Genomic DNA, 21619 nt, shown 5'->3' with positions numbered 1-21619 from the left:
TTTGCTGGAATAATTTCTTGAGGAGAATAACTTGAGGAGAATAATACCCTAATACAAAAGTCTCAGCCGATGGCGGAGACTAATGATTACTCATCTCGCGATTTCGCGATTTCTCATCTCGCGGTTTATAATAAGCCCGTTTCAGAGCCCCAGAGATGCGGACATAACATCAACGAATGGATTGTAGCTGATGTCTTAATCATATTTTTATAGTTTCAATTATCATTTGATGTTGTCGTGGGCATTATTTGTAACTCGATCAATGAATATACTTTAATGGGCTTTTGAAGGTGGCATCGTCAGAGAAGGTTTTTGTGTTAAAAGAAGATTGAAGACAATATTTCTTGATAGAATTGACACTTTATTAACTTGTACCTTTTTGATATTCATTGCGCAATAAGATTCAGTAATTTACATACATGCGAATGTATTCTAGTAAAAGTAAAATCTATGGCGTCAGATGCTTCATGAATCCTGATTTGTAGTAGAGTGACTCAATCACTCTCATGCATTACATTACAGAGAGGGCCGTAATTGGCCAATAGTGGTTACCCAATGGCCACATATCGGGTGCTTACAGAAGTTGGTCGTCGATTTTCAAACGTGAAATATTTTATTGAATTAAATCTGCTAGTGCATACTAACAATCTAATTTGTGTAATTCATGATGAACACACACAACTCATATGAAAAACTAACAATTAGCAATTTTTCGCATCGTTAAAACACTAAAACTTATTTCCAGCCGAAGATCGTGCCACGACAAAATTCTGTCGCGGAAAACAAAAAGAAAGTTGTCAATTAGGCCCCCGGTAGTGACTGCTTTAGCGCCACCAAGTGGGGCCTAATAGTATTAGGCTACGTTTAGTTGAAGACAACTAAACGTAGCGCACAGCAGGGAATTAAAGGTTTCATCTGATCGAGTCCATATCGACAAAGATTTGTAAATCGAAAAGGTGACAAGTAATGGCACCTAATAATGATAGGGATGAAAGATAAATCAGTGTCCCCTTAAGAAGATGTCCCACCTGGTTTGAAAACAGATTAAGACGAATGGCAACTGAAACCCATTACCTAGAAATGAATGTTTTTTTCCGTCGGCACATCTCTTTTGACAGATTCTAACAAACACTGAAAAAACAAATCGGCTGTCACGGTGTGGTGGTCCCTGTCATGCCTGTGCATTTACCATCTGGCAAGTCGCGACGGCTCCTGCTTACTTTCACAGTAGCTGAAGTGTCTACGATTTCTTGGCATTCATCTTTTTTTGTTTGCCTTTTTCTTTTTGTTTGCCTTCTTCTTCTTGTTTGTTTGCCTCTTCCCCTGCCGTCTTCGTCTTGTTTGCTTTCTGCTTCTTTCTGTTGGCCTTTTGCATAGCTTTGAACGCGGCCATTTGCGCTTTCTTTATGTCAAGTTTTTTCTTCTGATCTTTGGTCAGGTGCTTCTTGGTCTTGGCGACCTGATGTTTGGCGGGCTTTCCTTTCGGAGTCAGTATTTTTCTCATGTATTTCTTCTCTTGCCCGTTTAACACAGGCTTTTCTGCCAATTGTTTTGCCGCTTTGTCGTTATCTGCAAAGTGATGAGACCAGAGATGCCGTAAGATGGAGCGAAAATGGACCAGAATAGAGTAAAATTGGACCAAAAGGAGGGGTGAAGAAATTGGCCCATACTTTTTTATTCCACAGTTTGAACCATACAGACACGATGAACCTTCTATTTTACATTAATTATTTTACAAACATGCGTTAAATGATGGCCCTTTGGATTAAATTGCCCCAACCGTACCTCTTGGCCTACATATTTGGGGAGGTTGGACAACTACACTAAGTATCAATTTCACTCCATTTTACGGTAATTAGAATTATACCCATCAACAGTCCATACATGTTCATAATGTAGAACGAAATGAAGCAAGTATTCGACTAAAAATGAAATCGTCAAACCTTATGGAGCCGAACATCACTTAAGTATGCGACTAAAATGGTGTCCGTTTCTGGTTGTTCAACATATTTCAGTGTTTCAAAACAATTCACAGCAAAGAGACCACGACGTCTCAACCATTGTCAATCGGTGAAACAGAGAAAAAGTGTCAATCAGTCTTTCAGCGATCCCAAACAATGAGGGTAAACACTCCGACTCGGCCCACACTGAAAACGTCCACCGGCGTGGTTGTCAATCATCTCTACTCACCGTTGATGCATAGAGGCGAATGGTACAACCCCCTGGTCCAGTCTATTTTTTTGCCCTTCGGACACATTCCTTTTGGCACTGCAACAAAAAACGTCATCATATCAGGAAATCAGGATGTAAAAATACTTTGTACTCATAAATGACGCAATGCCATCAAGTTTTTACCTCCACACTGGACACATCTTCGAGCTCCATGGCAAAATTTGATATAGCAAAAAAGGCAGTATGAAGCATTGAACTTGACTGCCATAGTGCATTTTCCATTGCTTTTTACCTATTTTCTCAGAATGGAACGAAATGCTGCTTGACCACCACCTTACCTCAAAATTTGCAATTCGCCCCTTGCTGTCTCACGACATGGTCGCAGATGTACATTCTTAGGGGACCTTCTATTCGGCGGTGGGGCTATAGAATGTGAGCTAGCTGAGTATTTTGATGTTAAAAGGTTCCACTATAATTTTATTATTGAGAAACGGTCAAATCGACTCTCCTCCTCCATCAATACGCTGATGAATTTCATTTCCGCGCTGACCATTTCTAGCCATGTTCTGCTAGAGGAGGTTATGTGATCACACCAGTTCCTGTGATTGCATGTCGTTATTGTAAACGGTCAACGTGTGCATGATGGAATGTTTAGGAGTTGATCTGCCTTTGGCGCTGACGTCACCACAACACCCCTCATGCCGATCTGTTTGACTTACACACGCTCATACACTTCCCAGTCCCTTCATAGTAATATTCCGACCTGGCGCAGCACTTGCGAGTGGAGGAGTTATAGATAAGGTGCTTCGCATGACATTCTGGAAAAGGCACAAAGACAAATCACAGATTAAGATTGAAGCAGCAATGATAAAATTGTATTTTTCATTCAATACCGGCCCATACGGAATGCGACTCGATTATCAAAAGCCTCTCATAGCCAACTTTACAGTCAAATGTCATGGGCCCGCCGGTCATGGGCTTCTCCATTCAGCGCTCAATTGATAGGAAAGCGCATTTGGTCATTTCCCAGCCTCCACCGCAGGCTGTGTTCCGATTACTGGTTTCGCTCAAGGGACGAGGAGGCGGGCCACTGCGAGGATGGTTGGACTCGGCGCCTGGAATTAAGAGGCTAACGACGTAGGCCCAACAATGTTTTCTGTTTTATCACATCTGAGCTGTTTGTGAATAATATAGGGACGATCAATAAAACGTCTTTTAACTGGAACTAGTAAGCATGTATACGCCGAGTTAGGACCCCGTTGCTCGATTAGCGTTTGCAGTATCGCCCTAAAGCCACTATAATTGCTAATGGAATTTAAAAGAGATAACGCTCAGTTGAGCTAACAGTAACGTTTGTCCCAAACGCCAATTCAGCAACTGGGGCAATATTTTGGGTGTTACATATACTGTGTGGTAATTGCAGTAATCATTACAAGTTACCACTGCAGTTTTGCCATGTTATGCGACTCACCGGCTCTTGCCTTCTTGTCGACATCAACGTGGTATGGCAACCTGACCACGCCGTGCATGCCTCTTTTCATTCGTAACATCTTCCCGAGCACTAGAAGAGGAAAAAATAAGGTTTAATATTACTACATGTACTTTCCGTTTGAGTGATTATCTTCTTAACGTAGAATTATGATGATACATAATCAGCGTTTTGTGTTTACAATTAGCGCTTTCGGAGTTAACAATGAGTTTTCGCAAATCCATGAAACGCCAACGTGAACGCCTATCTCGTTGTTCGCCTACCTGATAACGATATCGGACAATTGCGTTGACGTTTCGGGGGCCCTTTGCAAAAACTCCCTAATATCCATTAGTGTATCTGTGCTTAACTCTCTGTCAGTGATTTCCAACAATACAAAGTTTTCGCAAAGCCACCGAAACGCGAACGTGAAAGCCTATTTCATGTATGATCCCTGACCACGGCGTAGAACAAAGGGATAGGCGTTCGCGTTGGCGTTTCGGGAGATTTGCGAAAACTCCCTATGTCAGGCCTCGAATGGTTGTTGTTTGAATAGTGGTATTCTTGTTCTGTGACTTCTGGTCACAATGAAGGAAGCACTGAACTACGGGAAACGCTGACAGATGATACACCGCCCTCTACATTTTCTTCTTCTAAGTTGTTGCTATTAACTTGTTGATGATTGCTACAACTTGAAATAAGGTTCAATTGCGGACCTTGGGGGGAATTAACTCGATGAAAAATATAGATACGTCAAGTTGTAACACACTGGCGGAGTTTCACCCACGACCTTTTAGTATGCAAAGTGTAAAGAACCAAGAGAATGGTCGCCGAATAGTCATGAGTCGGGGTCAGATTATAGATACATTTGGCCATGGTAAAAGATTTTTTTTTGCGGGGGGTCACTTCTCTAAAAGACCTCTATGGGGTGCATATTTGTGTTGGCGTAAAAACCCTTGAAGCTTTTTCAAAAGCTCAACAACTCAAAATTATTTATGAGTGTAGGTATCAGTGCGAATGGGGAGCGTCCACGCATGCGCTCTACATTAATATGATATCATCCCGACCAATATAGAATTACCTGAAGCTCCCTCTATGCTGTTGGCTGGAATGTAAAAGTCAAAAGACACGTATACATTATCAGGAAAAAGTGCGTTTTTTATAACATAATCGGGAAACGCGACCTTTGACCAAAAATCATGATAATACAACTCAGTTGAAAGGGAAACACTGATTTAAAGATAAACTGATAAACTCAGACCTTGATTACGACATAGATACATGGTGACAAAAACTCGAACGAGCTCATTTTCATCACCTTCAGAATCGAAGTACCAGTACCAATGGATGAACTGTATTCAGAGGAAACATGAAACCACGATATCTCGATTCGGTCGAGTATTTTGAGCATCAGAACCAATTTTGTGAAGTAAAGTCGGGGTTAAAATGAGTGGCAAATAGAACTGAATTAAGACAACTTTAAAATAACTCAAGATTTTGCATCATAAGATAGAACGACGAAACAAATTGAGATATCTCGCTCGTTTTTTCCTTCTAGGCATCCGACTGATTCTGGTGCTTTGGGTCTTGTTGGTTAACGTGCTGTGCTCCGCGGACACCTCTTTATTCTAAGGACACTCTATAAACGACACTAGTTTTGGCCCCAAATTGGTTGTTTCCATTTAATTTGATCTCTCTCATCAGGATATCTCGCTATTGAGGACAGCACTTGTAAGTCCCATGGGTGTCCGCAATAGAGGAATATGGTCGTTCAGTTTGTTTTTGATCAGGCATTGTATACTGTACGGGTTTCGATAAAGAACACTCTTGCTTGGATAAGACGAAGAGTAAAATATCAAATAAGGAGGGTTAATTTCTCCTCGGTTTGTTTGGATTTGTCTTGGAATCGAAACATGCACTTTTATTTCCATATACACGTAGACAAAAACGGTAATACTTCATTCAGTAGGAATACAGTTTTTAACGCTTTTTTTACTTACCAACTGTTGCCACGAGTAGGCCTGCGGCCAAGACGGCCACTGAAATAGGTATTGGCCTCATGGTCACTGTAAAGAAAGAGGCGAACGCAAGAACAGCTTTTTTTTCTTCAGCCCTTGGAAGAGTACACATCCCCTAGGAAGACGCAAAATTGCTCATTCTCCTTGGAGGATAAATACCCCAAAGCGTGATGAGCGTTTCTGCGTGACACTCTACAGTAGACCTTGGTGTACGGTAGGAGAGGCTGAGGGCAGAATGGAACCAGGATAGTAGGCCAAATCATCACTTTGTTTAATTTGCAAAGGTGATCCACAAGCAATGATATTGACATAACTTCAAAACCCATAATTATCAAAACATAAATTTACACATGCTGTGGGGGAAATATACATGCATTTTCATTGGGACTGGCCGGGTGCCTTTTGAGATTTTGGAATAACATTTGATCTTGACGAGAGTATTGCTGTGATTTTTTGATACAGCATTTGAATTTTCCATAAATCTAAAATTTTCAAGCTTATCATAAGCAAAATGTAGAATTATGTTGAGAACAAACAGGGCCTATTATTCATCAAATCTCATTTTCATAGACTGGTTGCCTTTGTAGTAATAATAAACCCGTGAAGTTCGGCGCGTTTTTTATCTACCCTTTATATTGTTCCTATCTCGATCGGTCTGCAAAATAGGCATTGTTTGAAATTATAGTCAATGGGCATTTTCAATTTGAACCAAAGATTCGACTACTCTGTCGTGGTATAGGTGATTGTGGAATAACATTCATGATCGTCACCATGCACCACCACATCACACCAATAATATAACATAATGCTTATTTTCATAGGCACTTTCCATCACTGACTTAGGCAATGTCCAACAAATGCTTATGTCACGGCAAAAGAAAGAACTAGAAAAATGCCTATGTCAGATGCTTGAGTTGGCGAAAATGCCTGTTTTAAGTAATCTGCGACGTAATCGGTTGTTTGACTTAGGCATATAGTCCAGATTGTGCTGCTTACTATGGGGAGCCATTTCTGTAAAAAAAAACCAATTTGGCCAAAAGTGCGTTAGGCACTTATGTTAGTAGTGTGATGACATGTAGTGTCACACAATATGCTGATCTCAAATAAATGATTAATTGTTTATGCTCGTTAAATTTTGAGGTGGTTTTGGACATCGCTCGCGAATTCAGCCAGGTCGACTAACGTTAAGATTGCGTTCTAGTGCATTGTTTATTGCAGTGCAATGTTTTTTTCAATGATTTTGTTAGGAGGAGTCACTGTCCTGTTGGCAGTAGTTTTCGAATTGAAAAATCTTACGTCGTGCATGTCCCCTTAGATGAGTGCATGGTAATGTAATTGGAGCATCTGGTCAGGAGTATCATCCATATCGACCAGAAAGGTTCGGCGAGATCGATCTTGAATTGATTTTGAAATATTGTTTGAATGTGCATGATTAAATGTATTATGCTATTGCTAGATCTATAACAGAAATTATTTTTGTACTAACGCAATGCTGTGTATATATACGTTGATACACTAACTGTTTTTTGCAACAAAAATAAATAATAAACTTATCTTTAGGCAGAGGCAAGAGGCCCGTGGTGCAAGTGACCCCCTTTTCGGAAAAATCTTTGACTTTGACCGTGACAATACCCAAAGCTGAAAGGCAGCTCTAAAAGTGAACACGAAAATCCCTTAATTTTTGGAAAGCGCCTATCCATCGGGCAAAACGGACCCCCTTGACTTATCTTAGATACGCATACTATTCACTGATTCATTCTTTTTATTAGTGACGATAACATGTACTAATCTATCCATGGTAAAGATAAATGTACAATGTTATAAGATAGACAATAATTGTGTTACAGTTGATAAATTTAGACTGGAATGTGCTTTTTTGCAACTTCCAGAACACAGACAAGATTGTTGACTAAAAGAGTTGTTCAACATGATCTTGCAGACATTCCCAAGAAAGAAAGAAATACAGTACGAATACTCAGGAACATCGCGCTGGGAACTGTGCGATACATTGCGTTTAAATGATATGGTCTTAATTATATAGCTAGACATATACCAGTAGGAATGGCGGAACTACACACAGGGTCGCTACAATATGAATCAAGGCAACTTTCCCGGGCTATCGTACTGTACAGAAAGTTATTATATCTCAGGTTTCGACTAAATTTGAAGTAAAATTGAAAAAAAACTCACCTGTTTCTGTGCGTGTCACGACCTAAGCCGTGTTTGAGAGGACCATCTGTATCTTTGAACGACCTTCACCTTCTCGACCTGTCAAATTGATTTTTTAATTCACGATTCGTAGGTTATGAGCGCCCATATTAAAGTATCAAAGTCTCCAGTTCATTGAGGCTACCAGTCAGCCGGTCACGTGACTGATATTCGGAAGGACCGGCTTGTTGACCATTATTATTTTCTCATCACTTTTCCTTTGTCTAAGATGTGTATACCCGCGTTCCCTGCACACGTGGAGTCATGTGATACTTCATCAAATATACACTACAACGAACAGGTTCAGCGGGGGTAGTCGTGGCAATTATCATGCGCTAATCTAGGGTGGCCCGCTTGAATAATAATAATAAAGCATGATTTTCGTGATCGCATGAACATTGTATATCTATAACACACTAATGATAATTATATGAAGTACTTGAGCTGCTGTTTCGAGGAGTTGCTTGGTAATCACTCCTCTCTCGCGATCTATATCTTCCTATTATACGGTTACCCAATATATCCTTTCGGGGCATAAGAACGTGAAAACAAGAGGTCAATATACTACCACAGCCCCCCCCCCCCCCATCGACTGACAAATCCCCCTTCCATCCCAGCCCCCCCCCCCCTGACACAGGCGCACGCACGCCCACACACCAGAGAGATCATTTGTATAGTATCTTTTAGACGGGACGTTTCGAAGTGCATTACCGTACATGAATGTACATTGTATTAATGAAGATTGTCTCTCCATCTTTTTGATAAAATCATCTGTATAAATCCAACTATAGCACATACATGGATACTCATACATTGCCTTTTGGGACGGCGTTGCGAAAACACGGAACGGAATAATGTTACGGAATACTTGTCGGATTGTTTTTGCCACTTCAACAGCACCGCATAACAAAATTTAGGAGGATCAGCATGAACTTGTGAACTAAAAAACATTTATAGGAGGAAGGCCTGCGGTCTTATTGAAGTATAAGAGAGGAAATAACCTAAATAGGCCGCGTAAACAGGTGGCATGCATGTCAAGACATGATCATCGCGACGTTAAATGGCTAAGAATCGACTCTTCGTTAGTCACTACACTCTTAGCTACGATGTAGCTGAGAAATAGACCACAAAAATAAACTCGAAACCTGGAACTATATTTTGAGCGCTCAACCTTGCCTTTTTAGGTAGTTATAAACTACAGACCGGATTTTCACCCTATTCCGTAACATTATTCCGTTCCGTTCCGTTCCGTGTTTTCGCAACGCCGCTTTAGGGATACTCTGTTTGGCTTGTGGTATTCGACTCGATGACTCGACGACGCGATGACTCGATGACGCGATCAAGTTGGAATCTTTTTAAAGAATATCACTGCTTGGACTGTAATTTATACATAGAATCATAAGTGGAGGAAAATAAAAAAGAACCGATCATTACCAACCCCTTTCCAGCTGTTTTCACCGTATCTAATCCGACCATTTTTCGTTTCCTACAAGTTCGCATTTTTGATAAAACCATGCGCCATGTTGCTATGCAAGCCACTGGTATCTTACCGTCAATACAGCTAAATACACCTAAATATAGCTGGTTCAGATCAACCTCCTACCCAGGTTCTTTACGAGCAGAAATTCCAATGTTAAAATGACACGCGAGTTCCTGGAGACAAGGTTGGCTCTAGATATCCGTTCAGCACGGCAATATTAAATGCCCTATACCCCTTTCCAGAAATGGGGCGCTGAGTGTCCGAAATAGTGATGTCATAAGGGGAAACTAGGCCTGTGGTGGAGGGACAAAGGAGATAGTCATGGTTGACCAACACACTTGAATGCCTTTAATGACGGACAAGGGGGAAGAAGCCCGCCCCCCCCCCACTCCCCTTATTTAGGGGGTACATAGGCTTGTTCCCAAGTTTTAAAATCACCCCCTAATGGAAGGAAACAGCATTTTTTTGTACCCCCTATTTGCGGGCTTTTGTGAGGAAATTGACCCCCTATTTGAAGGAAGGATTTGATCTTACCCCCCTAATTGAAGGGAGTATTGGATCCCTACCCCCTAATTGAAGGGAGTCTTGGATCCCTACCCCCTAAAGGAAGGGTCAGCCCATACATGTCCTCAGGCCAACTTGTAGATTTCCAATTAATTTTAACCGGGGATAAAACGGCCCGTAAAACGGGCTTTTTAAAAATCTTTTCGGGGAAGAAGACCCAGGGAAGGAAAACATGAGAAAATATACCCCTATTTTCAGTTTTTGAAGGGAAAATAGCAGTAATAACACCCCTATTTATTGATTTTTCGGGGATTTTTCCCCGAAACAAGAGTGAAAATTAACCCCCTTTTCCCGAAAAATCGGGAACGCGCCTGCGGCCCCCTTGACTATGGAAGTGTGTGTGTGTGTGGGGGGGGGGGGGGGGGGGGGGGGGGGGGAAAAAGTTAGTTCCAATGCAAGCCACCAATTTCGGAAAGCATGTATAGGGGCTGATGTATTGGGGGGGGGGGGGGGGGGCAGATGTCAAGGGACGGAAGAGGGACTGAGGGACTGAGTCTAAAAAACTGCACATATGCGAAATTCCGATTGTTGACAGACTACCACATGACATCTGACGATGGCCACTAGAAGCTTGTTTGTCAATTAAATCTCCGGTCATTTTGCATGCTATGAAACTTCCGCGAGTCCTTTAAATATCAAAATCAATCGCGGGGACCAATCTCCAGTGGCCATGGCTGGGGGGGGGGGGGGCACATCCTTCCACATACCGTAGCAGGGAATGGGAAGGCCGAGCTAAAACCTTTGCTGTTGCAGCGGTAGCCCGGAGACCAGGATCATGGGATTCCGTATTTTAGCAAAATCCATAGCAACGATCGCGTCATCGAGCCATCGCGTCGTCGAGTCATCGAGTCGAATCCCACAAGCCCTCTGTTTCAGCTTTTTCATATGTTATTATCAGATGATAATAAAGGATGCCTTGGGCAAATAGTCTTTTTAATGGAAAATGTTACAAAGTGTCACTATAAATTAAGGCAATTGTTACATTAGCAGCTAGTGACAATAGAAATTGAAAATTCTAGAACAATTATCAATCTATACAACCATGAAAGCAAACTCAACACAGCCATTTCAGAAGAGAAGATAATACGTGTGTTGGTCATAGAACATCTCCTACTACCATCGTACGCCCTTCAACCAATTCTCGCGCCGTTTGTCTCGGTGAACCTGGGCAAGGATATTGTTAGGGCCGGCTGAAACCTTTCTCGACGGTGTACATTTAATGAGTTCCTTGTGAGTGCGAGCATTTCGTCATGTTCGTTTGAGACTGCATTGGGCGGGGCTATAAGCAACGAGAAGATCCGTGAGGTGAATATTCCTCAGCCAACTCACAGTATTTTAGCAAACAGCCTCGTTCCGAAGATCATTGACAAAGGGAAATGGATGTTCCTGGAAAGCTCTGGTGAGTTTTTTAAAAATAATTGTTGGTTGACTGAAGAATATCCACCTCTCAGGTTTGGATTCCCAGCAGAAAAATCTACATCAGATCAACGGAAAGATCGTACACGTCCGTCACTATGAGTAACATAGCTCGAAAAATAGCTGTTTTTAAATGAAAATAATATAATAAGAACGATTTCCATGAGTGTAGTTGGGATTTCTAGTGACATTATACTGCCCGTCACAGTAGTATTTTGCTAGTTTTTGGGTTTCTACGCGATGATGACCGATCAAGAAACCTTAACGTTTCCCGATGGCCATTTTACAATGATTTACAATGGTGAGTGACAATGTTGAAGTCGCCTGTCATACCTATATAACGAAGCTCAACGGATATCGAAAGCGACCATGGGCAGTTTGATAAGCGGTCAGTTACCAATTGGTTTCATCTTGATGATAGTCGTTGCCGTTTATGCTTTAATGTTCAGTACGTGTACGGTACACGGTTTGACAGGTAAGCGTCCAAACAGGCGTATTTCGAAGTGGATCCGAACAGCTCCGAGATGACGGCGAAGGTAACGTCAAATAGCGGCGTCTTTCCGCTAACTGTGCAATGATCACTTTAAAATGAACCAAACGGTATAAGTAGTGGTGCATGTATGTTCGGCCCAATGCATTTTCTATTGAAATGCACATTTATTTTGCCTAGTTTTTCATCGAAATAAAGAAAACTTACAGCGGGACTTAAACGAGCTAGAAATGTATGGACGACTCAATCATGCGTTTTGCATTACAGGAAGGCTGTACGAGGAGGACGTTGCTCTCATTCCCTATGGTGTTATTCAGAACTTATTAGAATCATTGGCATTGGTCAGTTCTATACCATGTATAGTCGAAGTCACTAATTTTCTGGAAGATCTTTAATTTGATAACGCTTACATGATACTTAATCAATATTTTAGCTATATGGCCGTTTACGCAATATTACGACCTAAAAAAGGCACCTCTAAAAGAAAGATTTAAAAACCTATATTCACATCATTGTGAATCGAAATATGGACCTCAAACTAAGTTTGCCAAGGGACCGACTGGATACCCCAGAACTGCCCATACATGCATATGCAGAATACTTATACACTCTATAAATGATGGGTTCACGTTTGTCTTTGATATATATCCAGGAAGCAAATTCCGGGGAGACATTTTAAAATTCAAGTGGCAAAATACAGTTGACGTGAAGATGACAATCCAGCCACTATTTCAATTAAGAGTTCGGATAGGTATGAACGATCAAGATATGTTCAAGCCTGGAATTTGTGAAAGTCTCCCAGGCAATAAAGCATGTCCTGAGCATATAAGCTCCTGGGTGACCGTCGCCGTTAGTTTGTCGTTTAACCGACAAAGAGCTGTGGTTTATTGGAAGGGCTATGAAAGTAATCGGATCTTTATACTCACATATCACCCAGTAACAGAAATGTCGAGATATTTCAGGCCTGCTGCAAAAATTCTCAATAGACCTGGTCCAACATTAATACATTTTTTTGCAGGATGTCGCAGAGGAACACTCATTGCCTGTTTTAGCGTCTTCTCTAAGTTCATATCCTACAGAGTATTTGGTCGGTTCAGAAATGGTTGTCCCTGGAAACCAACGGATGCACTAGGTTAGTATTACAGGTCGTCCTCGTGAATACCGGTATCAGGTGCCATTTTTGAAGAGGACTCTTGGGGTGCCATATATTGCATGTATTATAATTGGCTATTTATGCTCCATGAACAGTGTTATTTAAATGTTATTGTGTGCACAGGTCGTCACAGTCATTGGCTAAAGATCTGTAAGCCACACCAGCGGGTATTTCTAATGTTTTGTTAGTCAATGGGCCATATGAATAAAAACTAGCATTTGCTTGCAAGCAAATGCTTCAAGTAGAAGCAGCATTTGCTAAAAGTAAAAGATTATGCTTGTTTTCGAATTAATAAAGCAAATGCTTTGCTAGAAATTTTCAAGTAAGTGCTTGAGGGTCAATCCCGATGTCGAATTTCGGATGAATGGACTGTGCGGTAGGTACGATTTGAACCGGTGGTGATCTATTTCATCTTGTGGTTTTGGTATTGTTCGTTGAGGTCATGAGGTTATGTTTTGACGGCATAATGCGTGTGTGTGACCTGTGGAATACTCGCTTGTAGGCCTACTGCTCAAAAGATGTCAGAATCGGATTCATCTGTCGACAATTCGGGAGATACAGCGGCTTTCGACCGCCAGATGACTTTCGTGTCTGTCTTGAGGGAATTCCCAGTACTTTTGAGTAAGTCTCAGCTCCCAAAAATAAAAGAGCGAAAAGTGTTGCGCAAAAGGAATTCTTGCAGAAATACAAGAAGGCAGGAGGATAACATTTAGATGAAAAACAACTGCTGAAGAAGATAAATAACATGAAGGCTGATATTAAGGCTGAACAGGAAATCGAGCGATCGTTATGAAAAAGTGGGAAAGGATGCTGTTGACGATGATGGAGGCAGACACGAATCCAACCATCAGTTGTGTGAAAGGTAAGTTCAAATGGAAATATAATCGCATTTCCAACGAATGATTACAATTAAGCGAGCCAGCTCTTTCTGGTGTTACATATTTTTGCCCTGATCATTCCAGAAGGTAATAGTTCTGAGCTCTTGTCATCTTCAAGTCACGTTGCTCAGACAGTGTTAACCACCTAAACTTTACCTGAATCCGACCTCCAGGTTTAATCAAGGAGTTCCGCGATAGTGCGTCGTTTGTCCTGTCCTAGTTACTGCATCCTAGCGTCAACATCATCATTGCCATCACCATCCGACTCGTCGTCGTCGCTGTCAATGTCTTCTGCAACATCGGTGAAGTCCTCATATCAATCATTCAAATACTTTGCCACATTGTGCAGCATAAAGCACGCTACGATGACGCTTGGAACTTTATGTAAAGGAAGCCTTACTTGGCTGGCCAGGATAGGGAATCTGCGCTTTACCTGCCCGAAGCATCTCTCTATTACAACCCTTTCATGCGCATGGATTCTGTTGAATCTTTTTTCTTCTGGTGTAACTGGATTTTCATACGGAGTCAGTAACCAGGGTGCAATTCCGTAACCCTGGTCTCCGAGGAGGAGTGCACCTGCCGTGATGAGGCGAGTGTGTAATAAACCTTCCAACATCTGAGTTTTTCCAATTTCTACTGTCGTGCACGGAACCTGGCCATTTTGCATCCATGCTTATAAAGTGTTCGGCGGAATCACACGTTGCTTGAACGTTGATGGAGGCCAAGCCTTTTCTGTTGATGTACTCGTCTCCATGTCCGCGGGGTCCATCTGGTTTTAGAATTTTAACATGTGAACAGTCCAGTGAACCGACAGTACCCAGAATCTGGTACTTCTGCTGCCAGAGTTGCTGCGAATGACGTATTCCATCTGGGAAGTTGGACATTTTATCCAGAGCCTTGCTTTTTCCGTCACCTGAGATAAGACTTTCGCAAATGTTTTGGAAACAGTGCTTTGATGGATTCCTTTGTCCTCTGCCACGCCAGATTAAAATCCCGGGTCTCCCAAATACCGAAGAAAAACTTCCATTTGGTGTCTTGCACTCAAACACCCAGCTCGAGTTTCCCTCGAATCAATAAGAAAATGCTCCGCCATCCACTGCACGTGGTCCTCATCAAATTAATACAGTAAACGATATGTCCCTACAAGACATGCCCTTCGCGGCAAATACACCTTTTTCTGATGAACACGCATAAAACCAGCCATAGCGATGATGACCAACCATTTACTTCGACTTTCAAGTCTGCTCTGGAGCAACCTTAAAAAATCGAAGCATTTCCTACCAAGTAAAAAGCATAAGCTACACTTTATTCATATCGAGACAAGCATTTACTTCATTACGAAGCAAACCCTAGATGCTAAATAGCATTTGCTTTGACTTGAAGCAAAACTTTCATTTTCCTAACATTTGCTATATGGTTTTATTCATGAGTACAAGCAAATGCTTCAAAATCGGTAGTAAAAGCAAATGCTAGTTTTTATTCATATGGCCAAATGTTTTAGGGCGGTATGGGAAGCGGCGCTTTGCAGATTGTGCATGACAAGTCACAATAAAGGCGGGACCAGGGCCTACTGAGTCCTACTATTATAGTACATAAATGATAGGCTACCGGTATTGACGAGGACATACCGTGTATTCATTTGCTATAATAAATTATTTTAATAATGGCCTTGTTTCAAAATTAAGTTATCCATATATATCATTATCATTTTATCTTCCGCATCAAGTGAATCATGTGAAGCCCCAAAATGCAGATGCCGATTGCTCATCCTCGACACGAGGGACAAACCACGTCAACAACCATGTTTTCCATTCCCGTTGGAGACGCCGCAGTGGCTGCATTGCATAACACGATTGTTGGACCTGGAATTACAGGAAAGTCCCTTACTATTACGATATCCCTTGAACGAACGATAACGTAGTTATTAGCGCTAAAAAATCAGACTGGCTGTGAACAATTGAACTAATCCATCAAAATAACCCCAATAATCTGAAATCTGACAGGTTATAGCAACAAAGCCGACTACGCTAACATTATGTTCTATTAGCATCACACACTCTCTTAAACATGTTTAAGGTTTGGATTCACACACAGCCAGCACTTTTGACAAGCGGTGATCCACTCAACTCATGCTTTCTGCACACCATTTACATTACATGCAAATCCACCGGACATCTACAACGACATAGAATTGTATCAGCGATGTCGATTTGATCGGCAAACAATTAATCCGACTGCACGATTTCCCGATATCATCGGTGTGGTTCATGGAACACATATTTGGATACTACGACCTTCGTTTCACGAGTGGAGATAATATGTAACAGGAGAAGACTCGTATTCCATCAATGTCGACGTTTTTTTCAATGCAAATTTTAGGTTTATCAATGTTGTGATTAGATGGCCCACTAGCACCCATAACCCCGTTGTGCTCAGAGAGAGCGCAGAAATCGATATCATGAGACCTTGGGAAGGGGATGAGATCATCCTTGGTGACCGTGGGTATCCATTGCGGCCTTGGCTGATGATACCATTTTTGAACCCTAAGGCCCCCGGGCAACGACGGTACATTCGGTCTCACAGGAAAACTCCGTGTTTGGTTTAACGGAGCACCGGAAGGCGATGCAGTCATTCATGATGACAGTGGGGATCCATTGCCACCTTGACTGATGACACCATTCTTGAACCCTCACACACCCGGGCAACGACGGTACAATCGGTCTCACTACAAAACTCGGTGTTTGGTTGAACGGGACATCGGCCAAGGGAAAAGGCGATTCCACTGCCTGCATGGATATCTGCGTTATGCACCGGTGAAAGCCAGTGCAATTATTGCTACGAGTGCAATGTTGCACAATATTGCTTTCAACAGAGCTCTTTCGGATTTCGATCCAGTAGACAAAGAGGATATCAAACATCGGCCACAACCCGATGATGATAGGAACGATGAAGAGAATGTCGTACCATTTGGAGATGCAAATGCAATTGCAACAAGAAATCACATTGTCCAGCAACATTTCTGAGGCACGTGTGTCTCTTCCTATTCAATATAGCTGCTCTGGTGTACAGAAATTGATTTGTAATTTGCACATTTGATGGCCAACGATCAATGAATATCGAATTAATTCATAGGCACAAATCAACAAGAAATATGAGACTGGTCTTTTGAAGAAAGATTATTGGTGCACTCAAACTTAAGTGGTCAACCTGGTTGAGTATTTTATGCATCCCATTTTAGGTGGGGCGGGAACTTAGGGAAGATGACCATTTAGGGTTTTATGGCACTTCAGTTAAAAACAGTAATTTATGAATATGGGCCCTGTTGTTGAATAAACACTGATGTTCACACCAGTGTCAAGAGCTGGTGTCAGCAGCTGCCATGCTGTTTTGGGCTCTGAGAAGACACCAACACTGTCAGCCAACACTAACACTAACACCACTGAACACCAACTTTGAAATCACCCGTCAATGTACAGGTATTCTCCGATGAGTGCACCGCACCATGATATCGCAATCAAAAAAAAATATTGTCAGCAATAATCTACTGCTGCATCGGACATTGCATGATACAAGGTGATAAATTGCCATCCGTAATCTGGACAGGTGCCTATACACCTTTCCAGAAATGGGGCGCTGAGTGTCCGAAATAGTGATGTCATAAGGGGAAACTAGGCCTTATGGTGGAGGGACAAAGGAGATAGTCATGGTTGACCAACACACTTGAATGCCTTTGATGACGGACAAGGGGGAAAAAGTTAGTTCCAATGCAAGCCACCAATTTCGGGAAGCATGTATAGGTCATGGTCAACATCAAAATTTTTATTGACGACCTTCCCCGCAAAATTGGTAAGACAAGACGGCGCACTCCGGTCGACATATTCAATGAATTGAAATATCTATTTCAGGTAATACGTATGTGACGTTTTTCACCAAAATATCGGCAGCAAACACAAGTAGTCTTCGCAGGAATTCGAATATTAAATTTTCAGCAAGATCAGCAGTTACTTGTGTTACAATTTGTATCTGGACACAAGTCTGTGCATCATGTCACTTTTCTGCGGAGGATGCAATATGTCACATTGCAAGATGGCCTACACTAACATACCGCTTTAAGGTTCCGCCTCGTCATGTCAAAGAGATCGAGCTTGGCTTCTGATTTTATTTGGAACGCATTTCGCTGCTCCACGGAACGGTAGCCTACAATAGCTACATTTTGACAGGGAGTGGATTATTTCGCACAGCGAGAGCAGAGGGTCTCATTTTATATTGAGTAACTTTATCAAACTTGCGCTGAGTGTAGTGGTAAATTATTTCATGTAAGTAATGTAGGACTATAGGCAGGAGCTGGCCATATTGATGCATTTTTCTTCAAGAGTTCAAGCAAAATTGTAAAAACGCAAAACAGCTTCAGAATAGCTAAAGAAAGAAACAGGAGAAAAAAGTATCGAAGGAATTATCTGCATTGTACTTTACCCTTTACGGTGTGATCGCAGCATTGACCATACTTGGCAATATGTAAGCCTTTTGATGTCTTTGATTAAAATATCGAAAGCAAATATTACTGGTCTACAGAAGCAATCGAATATAATATATTTAGAAAGACCAGCATCTATTTATTTAACAGCTTGTATCTGGACGAGAGCCTTTGCATCATGTCACTTTTCTTAGGTTACGATATGTTACATTGCAAGATTACCTTCACTAGAATACAACATTAAAGTTCGACTTAAAACGTTGATATATGTATATAAACGTTTAGTAAAATTTGATATGGCAAAACGTTATATGCACTGACAGTGTGTACGAATGAACTATAGATTTTACGTCAAGTCTAAGTCCCTTCATAACCACAGTGTCGCCTGCATTATGTGTAATCTCGACATTGGTTGGGAGGGTATCAGCGAAGATACACACAAAACCCAAGTACAATTCACTTATTGAACGCAGACCATCTCTTATTCCTCGCGAACTACCCCTGGGATTCACCCCCATGAAACCCGACTCTTGACCACTGACGCTTTCTAAACCACTGCCTGAGCACTGCCCGAGCACTGCCCACTATTTCAAGGTCAGTTGATCTGCTCATATCCACATTGTCCCCTGCCTTGTGTGTGCTGTCCATCCAACATCTGTCAAGATTGGTGACCAAAACATTGCTGCAGTCTCTTTGGCTAGAAATATAGGCGCGTTGTTTGACGAACATGTCTCAATGAACCACCATATACGATCTATCTGCAGGTTCAGTTATTATCACCTGCACAACATTGGTCTGATCAGAAAGTTTCTGACCCCTGATGCAACTGCTACGCTTGTAAATGCATTCGTGACATCCAAATTGGATGGGCTGAGTGCACTGCTGATTGGTTTACCTCAGCAGAGTGTTGCTTCATTGCAAAGGGTCCAGAATTGTGCATCGAGGATGGTGACTGGAGTTGCAAGATCAGATCATATTTCTCCCATTCTCCGTGACCTCCACTGGTTGCCCGTAGCCAGCAGAATTAAATTCAAAGTTCTGTTGCTAACATTTAAATGCATAAATGGTGTTGCGCCAGCTTATTTGCAAGATCTTCTAACAATGTATAACCCGTCCCGATCATTGCGTTCCTCGGACAGACTGCTGCTGGTGCAACCACGCAGCAGGATGGCTTCCTCTGGAGACAGGGCTTTTGCTGGTGTTGCGCCGCGCCTGTGGAACGGGCTACCACAGGAAATTCGTGAGAGCAGCACTATCCTTGTCTTCAAGAGAAAGCTGAAAACTTTCCTGTTCTCTAACTAGGCAGCAGTCTGTCAAAATAGCCAGCAGCTTATATTTTTTGGATTGATTTCTCTGGTGTCTTTGATCACGTTTTTTTTGTGGATATGGGCACCTTAAATCCCAAATGATTGATTGATTGATTGATCACCTCAATTAATAGTGAGTTTGTGGATTAATTGGTAATCTTAAAGGAAGTGACTATTTGGCGAGCCCGGCATGCCAAACAGCGACTTTTTTGCCTTGAATGGAGAACCGAACTCATTAATATCTATAGTTGTCGAAGAGCTCATTATCATTCAATGGCAAAGCGGTTTACAACACTACTCGAGTTATAGCGATGGGCATTCGCAATCTACCCAATGCATTTATTACGCTTATCAGTAAATCACATACTCGTGTATATTCCTCCTTAGAGTAACCAGACTAAATCGATTTTTGACAAGAACACGAGTTTAGTAAAAGAAACTGAATCGAGAGTGAGAAATCGGCCATTGTTAATTATGCGTATATTAATTCAAAGATGACGTCACTGCTCTCCGACCGATTGGTTAATGTGTTGTAAAGTCTCCAGCTCGCCAAACAGGGTCGAATTTTTTACCTGTTTGGCGAGCCGAGCCCGCCAAACAGGGTTGCTTTTCCGTGCTGTTCGGTGAGCGGTTCTCCAATCAGGGCAAAAATGATGCATGTTCGGCGAGCAGCTCGCCAAATATACCCAGCCAATATTAGCTGGTACATTTATATTGGTACAGTAATGGGATAGTTGGGTTGAACTTAATCTACTGGACCGCTTTCGAAATCTATGAGCAGCGTATATGTTGAGAGAGCACTGTATATGAGGAAGACGAGCTAGATCCGGTACCCATGGTCCATTAGAACGCCCCACTTGCATGTAGCAAAATATGTGCTTACCTGTATGGATGTCCGAAACCTAGAAAATAATGTCCTTGCTCTAAATTTTTTTTTAATGATGACCAAAGGAGGAAGGACACTCAATAGATAAAATAGTATGGATGGAATGGTAACTGACAAGGATGGAAGAGGTACCCTACCTCGGACTTGAGCTCGTAAATACATATAGTTCTGATAGAGTTCCCCGTGAAGAAGTTGATAGTGGACGCACATTAGGGAGTGGCGTCTCCCTATAGTTAATGGTTTTAGATTATAATGAATGTACAGTTAGTATGCCAGATAGGCTTGCAACCAAAGTATTTACAGAGAGAACCAGCCACCTAATTAACTTTCACTCGACTGTCACCAGTACCGCAATAATGACTATATATACTGTACATTTTCCTTGAAAAGAACAATGCGATGAGTCAAACCATTCAGATACAGCGACTTGAAGCGTGCCTTAATGAGATTGGTACGTGGATGGAGAGCAACCTTTTGAAACTAAACGGATATAAAACTGAAGTTATGCTGTATACTTCCAAATTTTCCCGTGGAGAACCGATCGCCGTGAATGTTAACATCGACGGGTTGTCTATTTCTCCGGCCGAATCAGTTCAAAATCTCGGTGTTGTTTACGATCGACATCTATCGATGGAAAAACACGTGAACAATGTTAGTAGAACGTGATACATGTATCTCAGGAATATTGGCAGAATTCGCAAATCTCTGACTCCCATTGCAACAAAGTTTCTCATTCATGGACTTGTTACATCACGTTTGGATTATTGCAATGCCTTGCTGTATGGTCTGCCTGACACAACAATAAGCCGACTCCAATGGGTTCAAAATATGGCAGCCAGGATTATTACGAGAACCAAACGAAATGAACACATCACTCCAGTTTTAAAATCACCACATAATTGGCTGCCAGTCAAATATAGAATTTTATTCAAGGTTTTATTGCATGTTTACCGCGCACTTCATGGCACAGCACCATCATATTTATCCGAACTAGTCAATCTTTACCAGCTAACTAGGCCACTACGCTCACAATTCAAACATAGATTAATTATTCCAAGGACAAAAAATAAAAATGGTCATCGTTCGTTTCAATGTAGTGGTCCGA

The 21619-nt window shown here is 41.7% G+C and overlaps 1 protein-coding gene across 1 annotated transcript; it reads right to left on the bottom strand.

The window, feature by feature from the left end:
• Positions 1-365: 365 nt before the first annotated feature.
• On the bottom strand, positions 366-7917 carry LOC135494922 (uncharacterized). Its single transcript, XM_064783258.1, has 7 exons — positions 7849-7917; positions 5641-5706; positions 4722-4745; positions 3644-3733; positions 2892-2990; positions 2191-2268; positions 366-1569 (listed from the first exon to the last, which is right to left on the bottom strand). The coding sequence occupies exons 2-7, from the start codon at positions 5699-5701 to the stop codon at positions 1241-1243; spliced, it is 681 nt and encodes a 226-aa protein (XP_064639328.1). The 5' UTR covers positions 5702-5706; positions 7849-7917; the 3' UTR covers positions 366-1240.
• Between the last annotated feature and the right edge of the window lie 13702 nt (positions 7918-21619).

The sequence above is a fragment of the Lineus longissimus genome, chromosome 10, assembly GCF_910592395.1.
Source record: "Lineus longissimus chromosome 10, tnLinLong1.2, whole genome shotgun sequence".
Lineage (NCBI taxonomy): Eukaryota > Metazoa > Nemertea > Pilidiophora > Heteronemertea > Lineidae > Lineus > Lineus longissimus.
This window is presented reverse-complemented; position numbering and strand designations above follow the sequence as displayed.

Coding starts and splice junctions, on each gene's coding strand:
- LOC135494922 (XM_064783258.1), bottom strand. CDS start 5,701: ATGAGGCCAATACCTATTTCAGTGGCCGTCTTGGCCGCAGGCCTACTC. Junction 2,991..3,643: donor CGACAAGAAGGCAAGAGCCG/GTGAGTCGCATA, acceptor TGCCTTTTCCAG/AATGTCATGCGAAGCACCTT. Junction 1,570..2,190: donor TTCGCCTCTATGCATCAACG/GTGAGTAGAGAT, acceptor ATCACTTTGCAG/ATAACGACAAAGCGGCAAAA.